The sequence below is a fragment of the Grampus griseus genome (genome assembly GCF_964374135.1).
Source record: "Grampus griseus genome assembly, chromosome: 19".
Classification (NCBI taxonomy): domain Eukaryota; kingdom Metazoa; phylum Chordata; class Mammalia; order Artiodactyla; family Delphinidae; genus Grampus; species Grampus griseus.
The window spans coordinates 45,648,759-45,667,851 of record NC_139013.1 but is presented as its reverse complement, the minus strand read 5'-3'; the positions used below and the strand labels follow the sequence as shown (position 1 = coordinate 45,667,851).

At 46.3% G+C, this 19,093-nt stretch overlaps 1 protein-coding gene and 1 long non-coding RNA gene across 2 annotated transcripts in view; one reads left to right on the top strand and one right to left on the bottom strand.

The window, feature by feature from the left end:
- PDPR (pyruvate dehydrogenase phosphatase regulatory subunit) overlaps positions 1 to 5,297 on the top strand; it is a 38,926-nt gene extending 33,629 nt beyond the window's left edge. The window contains exon 18 of the mRNA XM_082676085.1: positions 454 to 5,297. Coding sequence (XP_082532211.1) covers positions 454 to 858 — 405 coding nt within the window. The 3' untranslated portion in view covers positions 859 to 5,297. The remainder of the gene's footprint in view (positions 1 to 453) is intronic.
- An 893-nt stretch (positions 5,298 to 6,190) lies between these two features.
- Positions 6,191 to 19,093, bottom strand: part of LOC309837243 — a 53,417-nt gene continuing 40,514 nt past the window's right edge. The window contains exons 10-12 of the long non-coding RNA XR_014298237.1: positions 15,867 to 16,059; positions 11,025 to 11,217; positions 6,191 to 6,375 (exon numbers count right to left, since the gene is read on the bottom strand). This is a non-coding gene — a long non-coding RNA (uncharacterized lncRNA). The remainder of the gene's footprint in view (positions 6,376 to 11,024; positions 11,218 to 15,866; positions 16,060 to 19,093) is intronic.

The following is a 19,093-nucleotide window of genomic DNA, read 5'->3' as shown; positions in this document are numbered from 1 at the left end:
GATTTGGAAAATAGGGAAAAACATAAAGAATATTTTTTCAGCGACACGCATTAAGAGTTTATTTTATCCTGCTCTTTTTTGGACATATACATATATGTAAATATTTATGCATAGAATACGGATATATATGCAGGGACTGCTGGTTGAGATTATATAAAAACATTGTTTTTTTACAATAATTCTAGCAAGCATTTTCAAGTGTTGATTTTTCTTCCTATTTTTGTTCTGTGTGGTCTTGTGATTGAAATGTGTTTATAAAATAGAAAAGAGAGTGATGCTTACCTGTGTTGTTACAAGAATTCTCTGCAGGTGTCTTTCATACTGTGAATGCAGTTTTCCGCATGGGGGAAGCACACGTTCTCCAGAGCTTGCAGGGGTGTGGTGGGGAGTGGGCAGCCCACTGCAGTGACACCGGGTCCCAAGCAGTGATGCTGTCTCTGTGCTCTTTCCTAGGGGATGGATTTCATTGGGCGAGATGCCCTGCTGCAGCAGAAGCAGAACGGGGTGTACAAACGCTTCACTATGTTCATCCTGGACGACCACGACACAGACCTGGACCTCTGGCCTTGGTGGGGGGAGCCCATTTACCGAAACGGGCAGTACGTGGGCAAGACCACCAGCAGCGCATATGGTTACACCCTGGAGCGCCACGTGTGCCTGGGCTTCGTGCACAATTTTTCCGAGGACACCGGAGAAGAGCAGGTGGTGACAGCAGATTTCATCAACCGGGGAGAATATGAGATTGACATTGCAGGACACCGGTTCCAGGCCAAGGCCAAGCTCTACCCGGTCACCTCCCTCTTCACCCATAAGCGCCGAAAGGATGACGTGGAGCTCAGTGACTTGCACGGGAAGTAATGCCAGGCAGTCCCGCCACCTTCCCACCTTCTAGTCATCTTAGGAGCTCCTCTTCCTGATCCCATCCCTCTTCTTGATTTAACCTTTGCCTCCCACCTCTTATCTCCTTGATATAATTTTTTTTTCCCTTGATATAATTTTAAGCGTTTAAAACTTTTCCTTTGCACCCTCTCTTTGTCCCTCCATCTTCTCCTCCCTCCTTCTGCAGTTTCCCATCTCCTGATACTCACTCTGGGCTGGTCATCCCTCCCCCCATCTCAGGTTCCTGTGGGGACAGGAAGGCAGGACAGAGGCAGACTCCACTTGTGGAAGTGGGTTACAGTGACAGCCTCACTTAATGCTGGGTCTTGAAGCAAGGGAGGCTTGTGGTGTGCAGGCCTCAGGGTAAGAGTCCCTCTCTGTGGGGCTAAATTTTCTCGAGTAACCTGTGAATTCTGGCTAGCTGCTGTCTGTGTGATACAGCCGTGTGGAATAGCTTATGCCTTTTAGCCAGGCAGGTCCTTCTCCCATCCCTTTGTGCTGTGGGTCGGCACCCTGATACCTCTAGCAGGAGGATGACCATCTACCTCGCTGATGAGAGGCATCATGTGGGCGTTACCTGGGGTTAGCACAGATTAGTTCATCCTGGGCCTCCCTACTGACCCAGTTATCAGACTGTGACCCAGTTATCAGACTGTTGGGCTAGGGCCACCTGCCTATAATTTTCTTCATCTCTTGCTAATCTCTATTATGAGAGGGGTTGTGGTTTATTTAACCTACTAAACAAATAAGCCACAGTGTTTGAAAGGGAAAGACCATGTTGCCTTTAGTGTTGCTTTTCCTAGCTGAAAGGGTCTAACCTCAAACTAAGCTCCAGCGATGCTGAGTTTTCTATGAAACAGTGCTGCTTTTCTTTCAGCTACTCACAGTTCAGTCAGCCCACCTTGATGTTCCTCTTCTCCGAGCACATGTGACTTTCAGTTCAGCCACATGTGTCCCTTCCACAGGAGGCCCACTGGCTCAGTGCACGCTCTCTCCCTTAGGGCGGGGGAGGCAGGACAAGCATCCTGGCTGAGTAACTAAACCTTGTGGCCACACTGAGTTGAAGAGAGCTACTGGGACCCCAGGGTTGCTTCCCCCGCACAAAAGACAGATCCACACAGAGATGACCCACTTGGGTCCCTTGAGAGTTCCCAGTGTGGAGAGCGTATGTTACCTGAGCCCAAGGTCTGCTTTCCGTCTTCTTTTTCCAGACATCTCTCCACATTTTCTGGAATAGAAGGTAACTTTGGGTAAGAGCGCCCTGCGCACTTTTAAGCAGTGTCTCTATTTTCTAAGGGTGGAACTTGGATCGCACAGACTGTGGTATCCATCCCCACACTTAATTTCCCCTTGCAAACAAATGGCTGCTAGAGATTTTAATTAACCATAGCCTTTGTTATCTTGGTATCTTGCATGCATTAGGTCTGATAGGTCTGTAAGTATATTAGAGACAATCCTTTCATTTTATTAGAGCAGCTTACAATTCTCAGGTGTCTGCCTGCTCTGGCATTTCTCTGGGATTTCTGTTTACCCACTTGATCACTGACTTTACTGTCCACGTTCTTACGAGGTCTTCATTGATTTAACGAGGGAGTATGTGATTAGAATTCTGTCGGGGGGCCTTGGTATTTTGGTGCAAATGTGAATTTAACTAGCTGAGAGATACTGCTTCTAGGCAAAGAGGAGAGGTGCTGCCCAGCTGGAGAGCAGTGAACAGCAGCTGTGAAACTTGGGAGAGCAGGAAACTGGCACCAGACAATGCAGGTGTTACCAGCAGGGAGCCGACTGACCCAAGAAGATGGAAACAGATGTAGAACTAAAGGTATCCCATGCATACCACTGCAAAGTCGTCTTTATAAATGGAAAGTTATTTGGGATTGAATCCAAAAGAAAATCTAGATTTATGCATAAATCACATCTTGTCCATAAATAGGGGTCACACTTCTAAGACTGACAAGATGTTAAGATTCTGGGGGGAAATCACTTGTTTATTGAGTACCCTGAAACTTACATATTTATCTTCCAGCACTTTACAATTCATCTTTCAAGTCTCCTTTGGTTCATTCAAATATAGGCAATATGAATCTGGTAGGTTTCTCTATTTGGTCCTAAAGGGAAGGGGGTGACTCTTTCCTGCCTCAAGCATAGTTGACAATCAAAACATCTTCATTTCTGTGTCATCCCCGATGGGCACCGGGACCGCATGTGTTTGCTTTCTGTGACAACTCACCTCTCCCTGGAGGTTGCAGGGATTGTTCAAGGAGTAGCTGGACTCGTTTTAGGTGGTTGGTACTTTTTTCTTCTCTCTGAAATGATGTTATCACCACTTGTGCTGTCTTGGGAGAGGGGCTCCACAATCTTCTCAGCATATGCAATTGAACAATCATTTTGCACCTAGAAACACAAAGTGTGTTGGCTTCAAACAGATGGAGAATCAAGGTTGCAAGTCTCCTGTGAGCCTTCTCCTCTCTTGAGATAAGCCCCTAGCTACTTGTGCCACATGTAAATCCCATGGTCATGTGACTGACATTGAAGATTTCTTGTCTGTGATAAAAGCTCTAATTCAGAAAGTTTTTAGAGCAAAAGGGGACAGACAAGACCTACCTGCTTGGATAGCACAATGTGATGTCCTTTAACTTGTGTTTTGGTCACGTAGCACTGCATGGGCAGGACAAGCTCCAGGAGAGAAAACTGAACAGTTCCCACTACATTCTAGTGCTTTTCTGAGAAGTCCCTGTACCCCCAAATGCAAGAGATGCCATTTAGCCCAGTGATTAACCCCAGTCTCAACTTTGGCCCCAAAGTTCCCATTTCTGCACCAAGTCACTTGTTTGATTCTCATCAGGAGGTGTGCTGTCCCTGGATTCTACGTCCTTGTACAGAGTTTTAGCTGTATCTCTTCTTTCCTAGGCTGTTGTTTCCAAGAAAGTAACTCAACATGAAACTAACTCTTCAGCTTTCTCCTTTATCCTGCCTTTGCATGCATTTGCGACATTAACCCCTCCCCACTGCCACCATGTATGTGGCAGGAATGATAGGAGCTTCCTAAAGTGATTTTGCTTCACTGGAGGGATGACCCCTCCGCCTTGATTTCTGCCTCTGTAAAACAACTGCATTGGCTGGCTTTCAGGCATTACAAGTTCCTTTTTATATCTTTGTTGCCTCTTGGCCAGTGTAGGCAGCAAGGATCTAAGTATCTTTAGTATCTAAGATAGAGATTTGGTCAACAGTGCTCAATCCTGAAGTATAACCTACTGTGTTCATTTTCTTTCTGTACACACACCCCCCATCCCTCACAAACTTTGATATAAGCAGCATTTTATCAACAGGAGGTAGAGGAAAGTTTCTCATGAGTAAGGAATTTTCATCTGGCACATGTCATGTGCAGGCACATGGACTCAGGAGCAGCACAGTTGAGTGGAAGAGACGGCAGATGAAGTAACAGGCAGTAGCCGCGTCCTGCAGTGAGTCGTGAGGGAGCTAGGGAGCCACGTATCGGAGCCGCTCCCCACACCCACCGCCACCGCCCTCCACATTAAGGTGCTCCGTTAGTTGTAAGGCTCCTTCACTGTCATCACGGGGCTGGCATATGCAGTCCCTTACCATGACAAATACACTATTTTTCAAGAGGACTGAGTATTTTTGTATGTCTTTGCCTTCTCTTTATCCATTAAACACCAGAGTTCCTTGTGTATGATTCGTGACTTCTCTGAGCAGAACCCTTGGGGAATTACACGTTTCTTCATGGGCCATTTTTCTCATGATATTTAGATACACCTATTTTCATCCTTTGCAGACTTTCTACCTTCTCATTTTTCTGTCTCTCAAGGACAGAAATTTTAAGAAGTGGAGAGGATACTTTTAGCATCTGTTTCTATGGATCTATGCCAGGATTTCCTTTGCACACCAAGAACTGGAGCTTGGGGCACCTCTTTCCTCCAAGCCAGGTTCTATAGTGCCTTACACTCCAGAGTGTCACATGGTGGGTGGAGACGAAAAAAAGTACCTTCAACAGATGGGTGTAGGGTCGAAAGCTTCTGCAGCTCGTTTCAGTGAAGGGTCTTCCAGCAGCACAGCTAACATTTTACTCTCTGGTCAACTCTTGGGATGTAAGAAAATGCCATTGTAATTACTGTAAAGGCTACAACTCGTTCTTTGCATTTGTAAACGTGCACTTCAACTCAGCCCTTTTCTATCCCATGTGTAGCATCAGCATGTGGTCCTGAAGACGTGCGAGGCACTTGAGTAAATGGGATGTTTCTCACGAGCCCTGGTGATGACAGGCACACAGGGTGACAGAGCATTTCTGCCCTCTGCGAATGTGGTATTAACGTTGTGCACTGTATTTCTATCAAGTCAGATTTCAATTTTATTTTATGTTACTAAGTTTGTAAATGAATAAATGGACATTTTCACTACTCTTGCTGTGTCTGCCTGAGAAATGTCCTGCATCTGTGGTAACCAGATATGTTTTTGCCATCACTAAGAATAAACGTTGTACATAAAACCATTTGTACCTGTTCCCAAAGTGTACAAGAGAATTTGAAAACAGGTAAATAAGATCCCTTCCCTCCATGCAATGGGCAGCATGGCTGTGGGGGAAAAGCCCCATTCCTCCTCCTGAAGTCCCTATCACTGTCACTGGACTTGACATCCTGCCTTACACTTGACTTAGTAGTAAGAACCTGGTACTTGACTCATCACTCAAGTATTGGGTTGGCCAAAAAGTTCATTTGGGTCTTTCTGTAAGATGTTATGTAACATGAGCCCATGTCTGTGTGGAAAACGAGCTGTGTGTGTATTTTTGCTTACAGCAGTAGAAGAGAAAAACAGAAGCAGCCAGTGATCCTTTACTATACTTAGCTTCCATCCAGAAATTTAGTCACTGGACTTCTATTCTCTTTACCCAACTGTTCTGTGAGTCACCACATCTGGGAATCCATAGGTAGGCTAACATGTCTAACAAAAATTTCATCATCTTATCGTCCAAACCTGCTCTTTCTATTTCCAGTTTCATGAATGAGCAACATTTGTTATGACTGAAGTAGTTCCAAAAAAACATCCCACTGGCTCCAAGGCTAACTCCAAAAGAGGAGTTCCAAAAACATTCTGTACAGTGACGTGTCTGGAACACGGGGAGTGCCTCCCATGGCAAGTACTTTGAAGGGGACGACTCTCTCATGACATGTGTCTTCCTCTTCTTATGAACATACTGGATTAGGTATGTCACAAACCCTATGAACCAGAAGTAATTCCAGAAAGGAAGAAGCCTCGCAAGCCGAACCTGAGTGCGAAAGACTTACCTTCCAGCTCCTCCACCAAACGAAAGGCCAGCAGAGTTCATTCCCGCCAGGACGAAGTAGCCCCGCACTGAAGGGGACTCGCCCATGATGCACCTCATGTCCGGGGTGAAGGTCTCGGGGCAATTCACCAACTTCATGATCTCCACAGTCTCCAGTTCTGGCATCCTACGCAGCAGGGAACTCAACAGGGGCTCTGAGCAACAAAAACAGACCCAAACACAGTCGTCAGCTTTAGGGGATTCAAAACTCCCTACCCCTTACACTCTTCTATTCCCTCTCCTTTCGGAAAACGTCTTGTGGAGGTTTTCTAAGATGAGCCAACTGGGCCATCTATCAGAAGCAGAAGCCTTGGGGAAGTATGGGGCATTCCTACAGAGTTCTTGGCATAAAGATGGAGAAAAAAGATACTCTTTAGAAAGGAAAGGAGCTCTGGAAAAGCAAGTACTGTATGTGGCCCCAAAATAAAATCTTAAAGTGATCAGTGGTAGTAAAAGAGCTCTTAAATGGCCCCCAAGGAGATTTGCAGCAATTTCAACTTAGGAAATCCTTGCCTTTTACTGCATAAGACAGAGTCTCAGCTTGTTTTAAAATAAGGCCAACACCAGGGAATAATCCAGTGGAACAGTGGCAATAGATGAAGCCAGACTGAAGCTGGCTGGTGGGTACATGGGTTCTTTATACATTCTCTCCACGTTTAAAAGATTGAAATTTCCCAGAAATTAAGTCCAAGTAGAAAGAGGAAAACTCTTCATTATAGACCCTTCCATATATTTTGAATTTGGAATGTGACTGTCTTAACTATTCAATAAATAAAATTATGTTAAAATTGAATAAAAGACTGTATTAACACAATTCTGCTTTCTAAAAAATGTCTTCAGGACTTCCCTGGTGGCGCAGTGGTTAAGAATCTGCCTACCAATGCAGGGGACACGGGTTTGAGCACTGGTCTGGGAAGATCCATATGCCGCAGAGCAACTGAGCCCGTGCACCACAACTACTGAGCCCGCCTGCCACAACTGCTGAAGCCTGTGCACCTAAGAGCCCGTGCTCCGCAACAAGAGAAGCCACTGCAATGAGAAGCCCGCGCACCACAACAGAGTAGCTAGCCCCCGCTTGCCGCAACTTAGAGAAAGCCCGTGCGCAGCAACGAAGACCCAATGCAGCCAAAACTAAATTAACCAAAAAAAAAAACTCCTTAAAAAATAAACAAGTAAAACAATAAAAGGACCTATGGGAGACCTTTTCTTACTACTGACATTCTACTGGATGAAGAAGTGAACCAGGCCCTGAGATACATTATTAATCTAGGACAAGTTCAAAAGACAATCCTGAACTATACCCACAAGGCACTGCAAGCTCCCACTAAAAATACAGAGGAAGGAGCTGTTCCTTCACAAATCCCAGGGACCAAGTTCTTCTTAAAACCTGGAACGGGGTCCCCCGAAGACCAACTATTGCCAAAATGGAAGGGCCCCTATAAAGTAATCTGAACCACTCCCACTGCTGTCAAAGTGCAAGGGATATCTAGTTGGGTACATTTTTCCAGACTAAAGCTTTTACCTCCAGAAACCCCGCAGGTTACAACAGAAGAGCAATACACCTGTAAGCCAGTGGAAGGTCTGAGATACCTATTCAAAAGACAGGCACCATCGACAGATAAGTAAAATGATGTAGTGGGTTGGACTCCTGTTTGCCGTTCTTGCTATTGTACTCAGCGGATCATACGTGAACATCTTGTTAGAAATGCTGTAGAGCTTTATACGCTTAATCATCAACATAATAGTCTGCTGTCCCCTAACTGTTTAAGTACTAACAACAGTTATGTGCTTCAAGGGCTATCCGGTCTTAACAGCTGTGAGACAGACATTCAGGTCTGCACCCCCGGAAGGGTTTGTTTTCCTCTGCGGACACCCAAACCATCATATGTTACGGAATTATCGACAGACCCTGTCTTTTCCAACCAAGCCATAGCGTATAAATGCACTGACAATGTTCACTTCATAGGACAGTGTGCTATAAGGACTACAGGGTTAAGAGGGATTTTTATCTGTAACAGAACCAGTCAGGCTCACCACCAAACCCAGAAAGCACTAGGAATGATCTTTTTTCTCTATATATGTTTGTTTGTTTGGCTACGCGGAGTCTTAGTTGTGGCACACAGGATCTTTAGTTGAGAAACGCAGGATCTTTCAGTTGCGGCATGCGTGTGGGATCTAGTTCCCTGACCAGGGATCGAACCCAGGCCCCCTGCATTGGAAGCACAGAGTCTTAACCACTGGACCACCAGGGAAGTCCCCTAGGAATGATCTTAGCAAGGGCAGAGCTGGCCACAGGACTGGCAGCTCCATGGGGAGGCTTTACCTATCATGAAGCAACACTGAGATCAGACAGCTTGGTTATATGATGGAACAGACAAGACAAGCCTTAATGGGACTTAAGACCTCTCGTTTCTTTGGCGAATTTAGTTCTTGACAGTCGTCTAGCTCTTGATAACCTTCTGGAAGAACAAGGTGGAGTCTGTGCGATAATACTTCCTACTGCACCTGAATTAGTGTGATAGGACAGGTGGAAGTTAACATTAAGAAAATATATGCCCAGGCAGACTGGCTTCATAATTTTAGAAGCGGCAATATCGCCTCCACTGCCTGGTCAACAGTTAAGGAAGCCCTCCTGAAGTTACGCTGGTTCCTTCCCTTTCTAGGCCCTTTAGTGGCTACTGGTGTTCTTCTTTTTGGCCCTTGTTTGTTTAGCCTTCTGGGCAAGTTTGTGTCTTCTAGCTTCTAAGAGTTTCAAGTAAGACTCATGAGGGCTCAAGGAATTCAACCCATTCCAGCAGAGGGTGGCCCAGGTCCCTACAGGTCCTTGGAACAGTCAGAGAGGGACTTCTACACCTCTAGGGTAAGCTAGGGTCTGCAGCCCCTGTCTGGCAGGAAGACGTTCCAGAAGATGAGACCCTTGGCCCTTTACCCCTTAAGAATAAAAGGTGTAGAATCCCTCAGGGGATAATGAGACAGACTAGGACCTGGGACCCTTTGCTGCAGTGCTTACACCTGAACAAATGAAATACAAACAAAATACAAAGAAACTATAAGGGACTAAAAATAACTATATGCATGCATGCACAGCTGGGGGAAATTATAGACAAGATACAAAAAGACCAAAAAAAAAGCCAACTGCCACTTGTGAAGAGCTGGGAGCAAAAGCAGGAGTCAGGAGCAAAAGCAGGGTCCTGTGCATGCCCCCTGCACTCACCACCACCAGGGGGGCGGGGGCAGACCACCCAAGCCACCCCTCTGGCCTGACTCCTGGACCCGCCCCTGCCCTCACCCCACATAAGGAACCAGCTCGCTGCCGGCCTCCTCGGAGCAATCAAGGGAAACTGTTACTTGTTTTCACTCCCGCCTGCTGCAGCAGGAGCCCAATAAAGCCCTGCCTGAATTTTCTGTCTGGCCTCTTATCAATTTCTATTGATTAAGGAGGCCAAGATCCCTGGTTGGTAACACTTCACTAATGTTCTCTCCACCCTCTGTCTTAATGGAAATGCAGCTCTCCTGAGGGAACTGTCACTGTCACACAGCCAGCCCTGTTCCACCGACCTCACCATCAAGAGGCACAGTCGGCATCCTCCTTGCTTCTGAACCATTACCACTCAGTCACACTTGGGAAAGACCCTGTTCCTTTGTGCCTTCAGGTAGCAGGCACCCCTACTTGGCTCCGGGCTACTTCCTATTAAGCCACAGGCACAGCTCTCTCTACATCCAGGTTCTGAACCCATAACATGGCTCTCCTCCAACCTTTAACACCACCTCCTCTCTTCCTTCATCAAAGGAGATAACCTGTCTCATCTTGTTCCCCAAAACACCACCTGTATACCTCCCTGCATCAGCAAACCATCCCTGCCTTCCTTCACAGGGTCAGAAATTAATCCCTTACAACGGCCTGGATCCCCCTTCCTGCCCCCTTCCCCTGAACCGAGCTCCATCAGCTGTCCTCCCTCTTTCACATACCCTCACATTTACCTCCTTCTCCTCGGCATTTAGATGTGCTCAAGTACCCCCTCCCCCCGCCCAGGCGATTTCAGAAATAAAACAAAGCTCCAAAACACTCAATTAGCAATTTTTAATTTTTAAAATTCTAAATTATAAAATGATGGTCTTTGCGAAACATCAAAAACAGAAGGAAGATTTCCCTCCACTCAAAGGTCACCAATACCAGTATCTATTATATTTTCCCAGAATGTTATTATTGCAGCAATGAGCTGCCCTGATGTTTGCCACCACCTTTGTCTTAAGTCCGGAGCACAGGCTCTGGACGCGCAGGCTCAGCGGCCATGGCTCACGGGCCCAGCCGCTCCGCGGCATGTGGGATCTTCCCGGACAGGGGCACGAACCCGTGTCCCCTGCATCTGCAGGCGGACTCTCAACCACTGTGCCACCAGGGAAGCCCCCTCGCTTAATTTTTATAAGTACCAAATTTGAAAATAAAAACCTGTGTCATCAGCATGATCTTCTACTTCACTCACCACACTTGGCTATTTCCAAACTCAAATACATATTCAAAGGACCAACATTTGTTATGACTGAAGTAGTACAGAAGAACATCCCACTGGCTCCAAGGCTAACTCCAAAAGAGGAGTTCCAAAAACATTCTGTACAGTGACGTGTCTGGAACACGGGGAGGGCCTCCCATGGCAAGTACTTTCAAGGGGACGACTCTCTCATGACATGTGTCTTCCTCTTCTTATGAACATACTGGATTAGGTATGTCACAAACCCTATGAACCAGAAGTAATTCCAGAAAGGAAGAAGCCTCGCAAGCCGAACCTGAGTGCGAAAGACTTACCTTCCAGCTCCTCCACCAAACGAAAGGCCAGCAGAGTTCATTCCCGCCAGGACGAAGTAGCCCCGCACTGAAGGGGACTCGCCCATGATGCACCTCATGTCCGGGGTGAAGGTCTCGGGGCAATTCACCAACTTCATGATCTCCACAGTCTCCAGTTCTGGCATCCTACGCAGCAGGGAACTCAACAGGGGCTCTGAGCAACAAAAACAGACCCAAACACAGTCGTCAGCTTTAGGGGATTCAAAACTCCCTACCCCTTACACTCTTCTATTCCCTCTCCTTTCGGAAAACGTCTTGTGGAGGTTTTCTAAGATGAGCCAACTGGGCCATCTATCAGAAGCAGAAGCCTTGGGGAAGTATGGGGCATTCCTACAGAGTTCTTGGCATAAAGATGGAGAAAAAAGATACTCTTTAGAAAGGAAAGGAGCTCTGGAAAAGCAAGTACTGTATGTGGCCCCAAAATAAAATCTTAAAGTGATCAGTGGTAGTAAAAGAGCTCTTAAATGGCCCCCAAGGAGATTTGCAGCAATTTCAACTTAGGAAATCCTTGCCTTTTACTGCATAAGACAGAGTCTCAGCTTGTTTTAAAATAAGGCCAACACCAGGGAATAATCCAGTGGAACAGTGGCAATAGATGAAGCCAGACTGAAGCTGGCTGGTGGGTACATGGGTTCTTTATACATTCTCTCCACGTTTAAAAGATTGAAATTTCCCAGAAATTAAGTCCAAGTAGAAAGAGGAAAACTCTTCATTATAGACCCTTCCATATATTTTGAATTTGGAATGTGACTGTCTTAACTATTCAATAAATAAAATTATGTTAAAATTGAATAAAAGACTGTATTAACACAATTCTGCTTTCTAAAAAATGTCTTCAGGACTTCCCTGGTGGCGCAGTGGTTAAGAATCTGCCTACCAATGCAGGGGACACGGGTTTGAGCACTGGTCTGGGAAGATCCATATGCCGCAGAGCAACTGAGCCCGTGCACCACAACTACTGAGCCCGCCTGCCACAACTGCTGAAGCCTGTGCACCTAAGAGCCCGTGCTCCGCAACAAGAGAAGCCACTGCAATGAGAAGCCCGCGCACCACAACAGAGTAGCTAGCCCCCGCTTGCCGCAACTTAGAGAAAGCCCGTGCGCAGCAACGAAGACCCAATGCAGCCAAAACTAAATTAACCAAAAAAAAAAACTCCTTAAAAAATAAACAAGTAAAACAATAAAAGGACCTATGGGAGACCTTTTCTTACTACTGACATTCTACTGGATGAAGAAGTGAACCAGGCCCTGAGATACATTATTAATCTAGGACAAGTTCAAAAGACAATCCTGAACTATACCCACAAGGCACTGCAAGCTCCCACTAAAAATACAGAGGAAGGAGCTGTTCCTTCACAAATCCCAGGGACCAAGTTCTTCTTAAAACCTGGAACGGGGTCCCCCGAAGACCAACTATTGCCAAAATGGAAGGGCCCCTATAAAGTAATCTGAACCACTCCCACTGCTGTCAAAGTGCAAGGGATATCTAGTTGGGTACATTTTTCCAGACTAAAGCTTTTACCTCCAGAAACCCCGCAGGTTACAACAGAAGAGCAATACACCTGTAAGCCAGTGGAAGGTCTGAGATACCTATTCAAAAGACAGGCACCATCGACAGATAAGTAAAATGATGTAGTGGGTTGGACTCCTGTTTGCCGTTCTTGCTATTGTACTCAGCGGATCATACGTGAACATCTTGTTAGAAATGCTGTAGAGCTTTATACGCTTAATCATCAACATAATAGTCTGCTGTCCCCTAACTGTTTAAGTACTAACAACAGTTATGTGCTTCAAGGGCTATCCGGTCTTAACAGCTGTGAGACAGACATTCAGGTCTGCACCCCCGGAAGGGTTTGTTTTCCTCTGCGGACACCCAAACCATCATATGTTACGGAATTATCGACAGACCCTGTCTTTTCCAACCAAGCCATAGCGTATAAATGCACTGACAATGTTCACTTCATAGGACAGTGTGCTATAAGGACTACAGGGTTAAGAGGGATTTTTATCTGTAACAGAACCAGTCAGGCTCACCACCAAACCCAGAAAGCACTAGGAATGATCTTTTTTCTCTATATATGTTTGTTTGTTTGGCTACGCGGAGTCTTAGTTGTGGCGCACAGGATCTTTAGTTGAGAAACGCAGGATCTTTTAGTTGCGGCATGCGTGTGGGATCTAGTTCCCTGACCAGGGATCGAACCCAGGCCCCCTGCATTGGAAGCACAGAGTCTTAACCACTGGACCACCAGGGAAGTCCCCTAGGAATGATCTTAGCAAGGGCAGAGCTGGCCACAGGACTGGCAGCTCCATGGGGAGGCTTTACCTATCATGAAGCAACACTGAGATCAGACAGCTTGGTTATATGATGGAACAGACAAGACAAGCCTTAATGGGACTTAAGACCTCTCGTTTCTTTGGCGAATTTAGTTCTTGACAGTCGTCTAGCTCTTGATAACCTTCTGGAAGAACAAGGTGGAGTCTGTGCGATAATACTTCCTACTGCACCTGAATTAGTGTGATAGGACAGGTGGAAGTTAACATTAAGGAAATATATGCCCAGGCAGACTGGCTTCATAATTTTAGAAGCGGCAATATCGCCTCCACTGCCTGGTCAACAGTTAAGGAAGCCCTCCTGAAGTTACGCTGGTTCCTTCCCTTTCTAGGCCCTTTAGTGGCTACTGGTGTTCTTCTTTTTGGCCCTTGTTTGTTTAGCCTTCTGGGCAAGTTTGTGTCTTCTAGCTTCTAAGAGTTTCAAGTAAGACTCATGAGGGCTCAAGGAATTCAACCCATTCCAGCAGAGGGTGGCCCAGGTCCCTACAGGTCCTTGGAACAGTCAGAGAGGGACTTCTACACCTCTAGGGTAAGCTAGGGTCTGCAGCCCCTGTCTGGCAGGAAGACGTTCCAGAAGATGAGACCCTTGGCCCTTTACCCCTTAAGAATAAAAGGTGTAGAATCCCTCAGGGGATAATGAGACAGACTAGGACCTGGGACCCTTTGCTGCAGTGCTTACACCTGAACAAATGAAATACAAACAAAATACAAAGAAACTATAAGGGACTAAAAATAACTATATGCATGCATGCACAGCTGGGGGAAATTATAGACAAGATACAAAAAGACCAAAAAAAAAGCCAACTGCCACTTGTGAAGAGCTGGGAGCAAAAGCAGGAGTCAGGAGCAAAAGCAGGGTCCTGTGCATGCCCCCTGCACTCACCACCACCAGGGGGGCGGGGGCAGACCACCCAAGCCACCCCTCTGGCCTGACTCCTGGACCCGCCCCTGCCCTCACCCCACATAAGGAACCAGCTCGCTGCCGGCCTCCTCGGAGCAATCAAGGGAAACTGTTACTTGTTTTCACTCCCGCCTGCTGCAGCAGGAGCCCAATAAAGCCCTGCCTGAATTTTCTGTCTGGCCTCTTATCAATTTCTATTGATTAAGGAGGCCAAGATCCCTGGTTGGTAACACTTCACTAATGTTCTCTCCACCCTCTGTCTTAATGGAAATGCAGCTCTCCTGAGGGAACTGTCACTGTCACACAGCCAGCCCTGTTCCACTGACCTCACCATCAAGAGGCACAGTCGGCATCCTCCTTGCTTCTGAACCATTACCACTCAGTCACACTTGGGAAAGACCCTGTTCCTTTGTGCCTTCAGGTAGCAGGCACCCCTACTTGGCTCCGGGCTACTTCCTATTAAGCCACAGGCACAGCTCTCTCTACATCCAGGTTCTGAACCCATAACATGGCTCTCCTCCAACCTTTAACACCACCTCCTCTCTTCCTTCATCAAAGGAGATAACCTGTCTCATCTTGTTCCCCAAAACACCACCTGTATACCTCCCTGCATCAGCAAACCATCCCTGCCTTCCTTCACAGGGTCAGAAATTAATCCCTTACAACGGCCTGGATCCCCCTTCCTGCCCCCTTCCCCTGAACCGAGCTCCATCAGCTGTCCTCCCTCTTTCACATACCCTCACATTTACCTCCTTCTCCTCGGCATTTAGATGTGCTCAAGTACCCCCTCCCCCCGCCCAGGCGATTTCAGAAATAAAACAAAGCTCCAAAACACTCAATTAGCAATTTTTAATTTTTAAAATTCTAAATTATAAAATGATGGTCTTTGCGAAACATCAAAAACAGAAGGAAGATTTCCCTCCACTCAAAGGTCACCAATACCAGTATCTATTATATTTTCCCAGAATGTTATTATTGCAGCAATGAGCTGCCCTGATGTTTGCCACCACCTTTGTCTTAAGTCCGGAGCACAGGCTCTGGACGCGCAGGCTCAGCGGCCATGGCTCACGGGCCCAGCCGCTCCGCGGCATGTGGGATCTTCCCGGACAGGGGCACGAACCCGTGTCCCCTGCATCTGCAGGCGGACTCTCAACCACTGTGCCACCAGGGAAGCCCCCTCGCTTAATTTTTATAAGTACCAAATTTGAAAATAAAAACCTGTGTCATCAGCATGATCTTCTACTTCACTCACCACACTTGGCTATTTCCAAACTCAAATACATATTCAAAGGACCAACATTTGTTATGACTGAAGTAGTACAGAAGAACATCCCACTGGCTCCAAGGCTAACTCCAAAAGAGGAGTTCCAAAAACATTCTGTACAGTGACGTGTCTGGAACACGGGGAGGGCCTCCCATGGCAAGTACTTTCAAGGGGACGACTCTCTCATGACATGTGTCTTCCTCTTCTTATGAACATACTGGATTAGGTATGTCACAAACCCTATGAACCAGAAGTAATTCCAGAAAGGAAGAAGCCTCGCAAGCCGAACCTGAGTGCGAAAGACTTACCTTCCAGCTCCTCCACCAAACGAAAGGCCAGCAGAGTTCATTCCCGCCAGGACGAAGTAGCCCCGCACTGAAGGGGACTCGCCCATGATGCACCTCATGTCCGGGGTGAAGGTCTCGGGGCAATTCACCAACTTCATGATCTCCACAGTCTCCAGTTCTGGCATCCTACGCAGCAGGGAACTCAACAGGGGCTCTGAGCAACAAAAACAGACCCAAACACAGTCGTCAGCTTTAGGGGATTCAAAACTCCCTACCCCTTACACTCTTCTATTCCCTCTCCTTTCGGAAAACGTCTTGTGGAGGTTTTCTAAGATGAGCCAACTGGGCCATCTATCAGAAGCAGAAGCCTTGGGGAAGTATGGGGCATTCCTACAGAGTTCTTGGCATAAAGATGGAGAAAAAAGATACTCTTTAGAAAGGAAAGGAGCTCTGGAAAAGCAAGTACTGTATGTGGCCCCAAAATAAAATCTTAAAGTGATCAGTGGTAGTAAAAGAGCTCTTAAATGGCCCCCAAGGAGATTTGCAGCAATTTCAACTTAGGAAATCCTTGCCTTTTACTGCATAAGACAGAGTCTCAGCTTGTTTTAAAATAAGGCCAACACCAGGGAATAATCCAGTGGAACAGTGGCAATAGATGAAGCCAGACTGAAGCTGGCTGGTGGGTACATGGGTTCTTTATACATTCTCTCCACGTTTAAAAGATTGAAATTTCCCAGAAATTAAGTCCAAGTAGAAAGAGGAAAACTCTTCATTATAGACCCTTCCATATATTTTGAATTTGGAATGTGACTGTCTTAACTATTCAATAAATAAAATTATGTTAAAATTGAATAAAAGACTGTATTAACACAATTCTGCTTTCTAAAAAATGTCTTCAGGACTTCCCTGGTGGCGCAGTGGTTAAGAATCTGCCTACCAATGCAGGGGACACGGGTTTGAGCACTGGTCTGGGAAGATCCATATGCCGCAGAGCAACTGAGCCCGTGCACCACAACTACTGAGCCCGCCTGCCACAACTGCTGAAGCCTGTGCACCTAAGAGCCCGTGCTCCGCAACAAGAGAAGCCACTGCAATGAGAAGCCCGCGCACCACAACAGAGTAGCTAGCCCCCGCTTGCCGCAACTTAGAGAAAGCCCGTGCGCAGCAACGAAGACCCAATGCAGCCAAAACTAAATTAACCAAAAAAAAAAACTCCTTAAAAAATAAACAAGTAAAACAATAAAAGGACCTATGGGAGACCTTTTCTTACTACTGACATTCTACTGGATGAAGAAGTGAACCAGGCCCTGAGATACATTATTAATCTAGGACAAGTTCAAAAGACAATCCTGAACTATACCCACAAGGCACTGCAAGCTCCCACTAAAAATACAGAGGAAGGAGCTGTTCCTTCACAAATCCCAGGGACCAAGTTCTTCTTAAAACCTGGAACGGGGTCCCCCGAAGACCAACTATTGCCAAAATGGAAGGGCCCCTATAAAGTAATCTGAACCACTCCCACTGCTGTCAAAGTGCAAGGGATATCTAGTTGGGTACATTTTTCCAGACTAAAGCTTTTACCTCCAGAAACCCCGCAGGTTACAACAGAAGAGCAATACACCTGTAAGCCAGTGGAAGGTCTGAGATACCTATTCAAAAGACAGGCACCATCGACAGATAAGTAAAATGATGTAGTGGGTTGGACTCCTGTTTGCCGTTCTTGCTATTGTACTCAGCGGATCATACGTGAACATCTTGTTAGAAATGCTGTAGAGCTTTATACGCTTAATCATCAACATAATAGTCTGCTGTCCCCTAACTGTTTAAGTACTAACAACAGTTATGTGCTTCAAGGGCTATCCGGTCTTAACAGCTGTGAGACAGACATTCAGGTCTGCACCCCCGGAAGGGTTTGTTTTCCTCTGCGGACACCCAAACCATCATATGTTACGGAATTATCGACAGACCCTGTCTTTTCCAACCAAGCCATAGCGTATAAATGCACTGACAATGTTCACTTCATAGGACAGTGTGCTATAAGGACTACAGGGTTAAGAGGGATTTTTATCTGTAACAGAACCAGTCAGGCTCACCACCAAACCCAGAAAGCACTAGGAATGATCTTTTTTCTCTATATATGTTTGTTTGTTTGGCTACGCGGAGTCTTAGTTGTGGCGCACAGGATCTTTAGTTGAGAAACGCAGGATCTTTTAGTTGCGGCATGCGTGTGGGATCTAGTTCCCTGACCAGGGATCGAACCCAGGCCCCCTGCATTGGAAGCACAGAGTCTTAACCACTGGACCACCAGGGAAGTCCCCTAGGAATGATCTTAGCAAGGGCAGAGCTGGCCACAGGACTGGCAGCTCCATGGGGAGGCTTTACCTATCATGAAGCAACACTGAGATCAGACAGCTTGGTTATATGATGGAACAGACAAGACAAGCCTTAATGGGACTTAAGACCTCTCGTTTCTTTGGCGAATTTAGTTCTTGACAGTCGTCTAGCTCTTGATAACCTTCTGGAAGAACAAGGTGGAGTCTGTGCGATAATACTTCCTACTGCACCTGAATTAGTGTGATAGGACAGGTGGAAGTTAACATTAAGGAAATATATGCCCAGGCAGACTGGCTTCATAATTTTAGAAGCGGCAATATCGCCTCCACTGCCTGGTCAACAGTTAAGGAAGCCCTCCTGAAGTTACGCTGGTTCCTTCCCTTTCTAGGCCCTTTAGTGGCTACTGGTGTTCTTCTTTTTGGCCCTTGTTTGTTTAGCCTTCTGGGCAAGTTTGTGTCTTCTAGCTTCTAAGAGTTTCAAGTAAGACTCATGAGGGCTCAAGGAATTCAACCCATTCCAGCAGAGGGTGGCCCAGGTCCCTACAGGTCCTTGGAACAGTCAGAGAGGGACTTCTACACCTCTAGGGTAAGCTAGGGTCTGCAGCCCCTGTCTGGCAGGAAGACGTTCCAGAAGATGAGACCCTTGGCCCTTTACCCCTTAAGAATAAAAGGTGTAGAATCCCTCAGGGGATAATGAGACAGACTAGGACCTGGGACCCTTTGCTGCAGTGCTTACACCTGAACAAATGAAATACAAACAAAATACAAAGAAACTATAAGGGACTAAAAATAACTATATGCATGCATGCACAGCTGGGGGAAATTATAGACAAGATACAAAAAGACCAAAAAAAAAGCCAACTGCCACTTGTGAAGAGCTGGGAGCAAAAGCAGGAGTCAGGAGCAAAAGCAGGG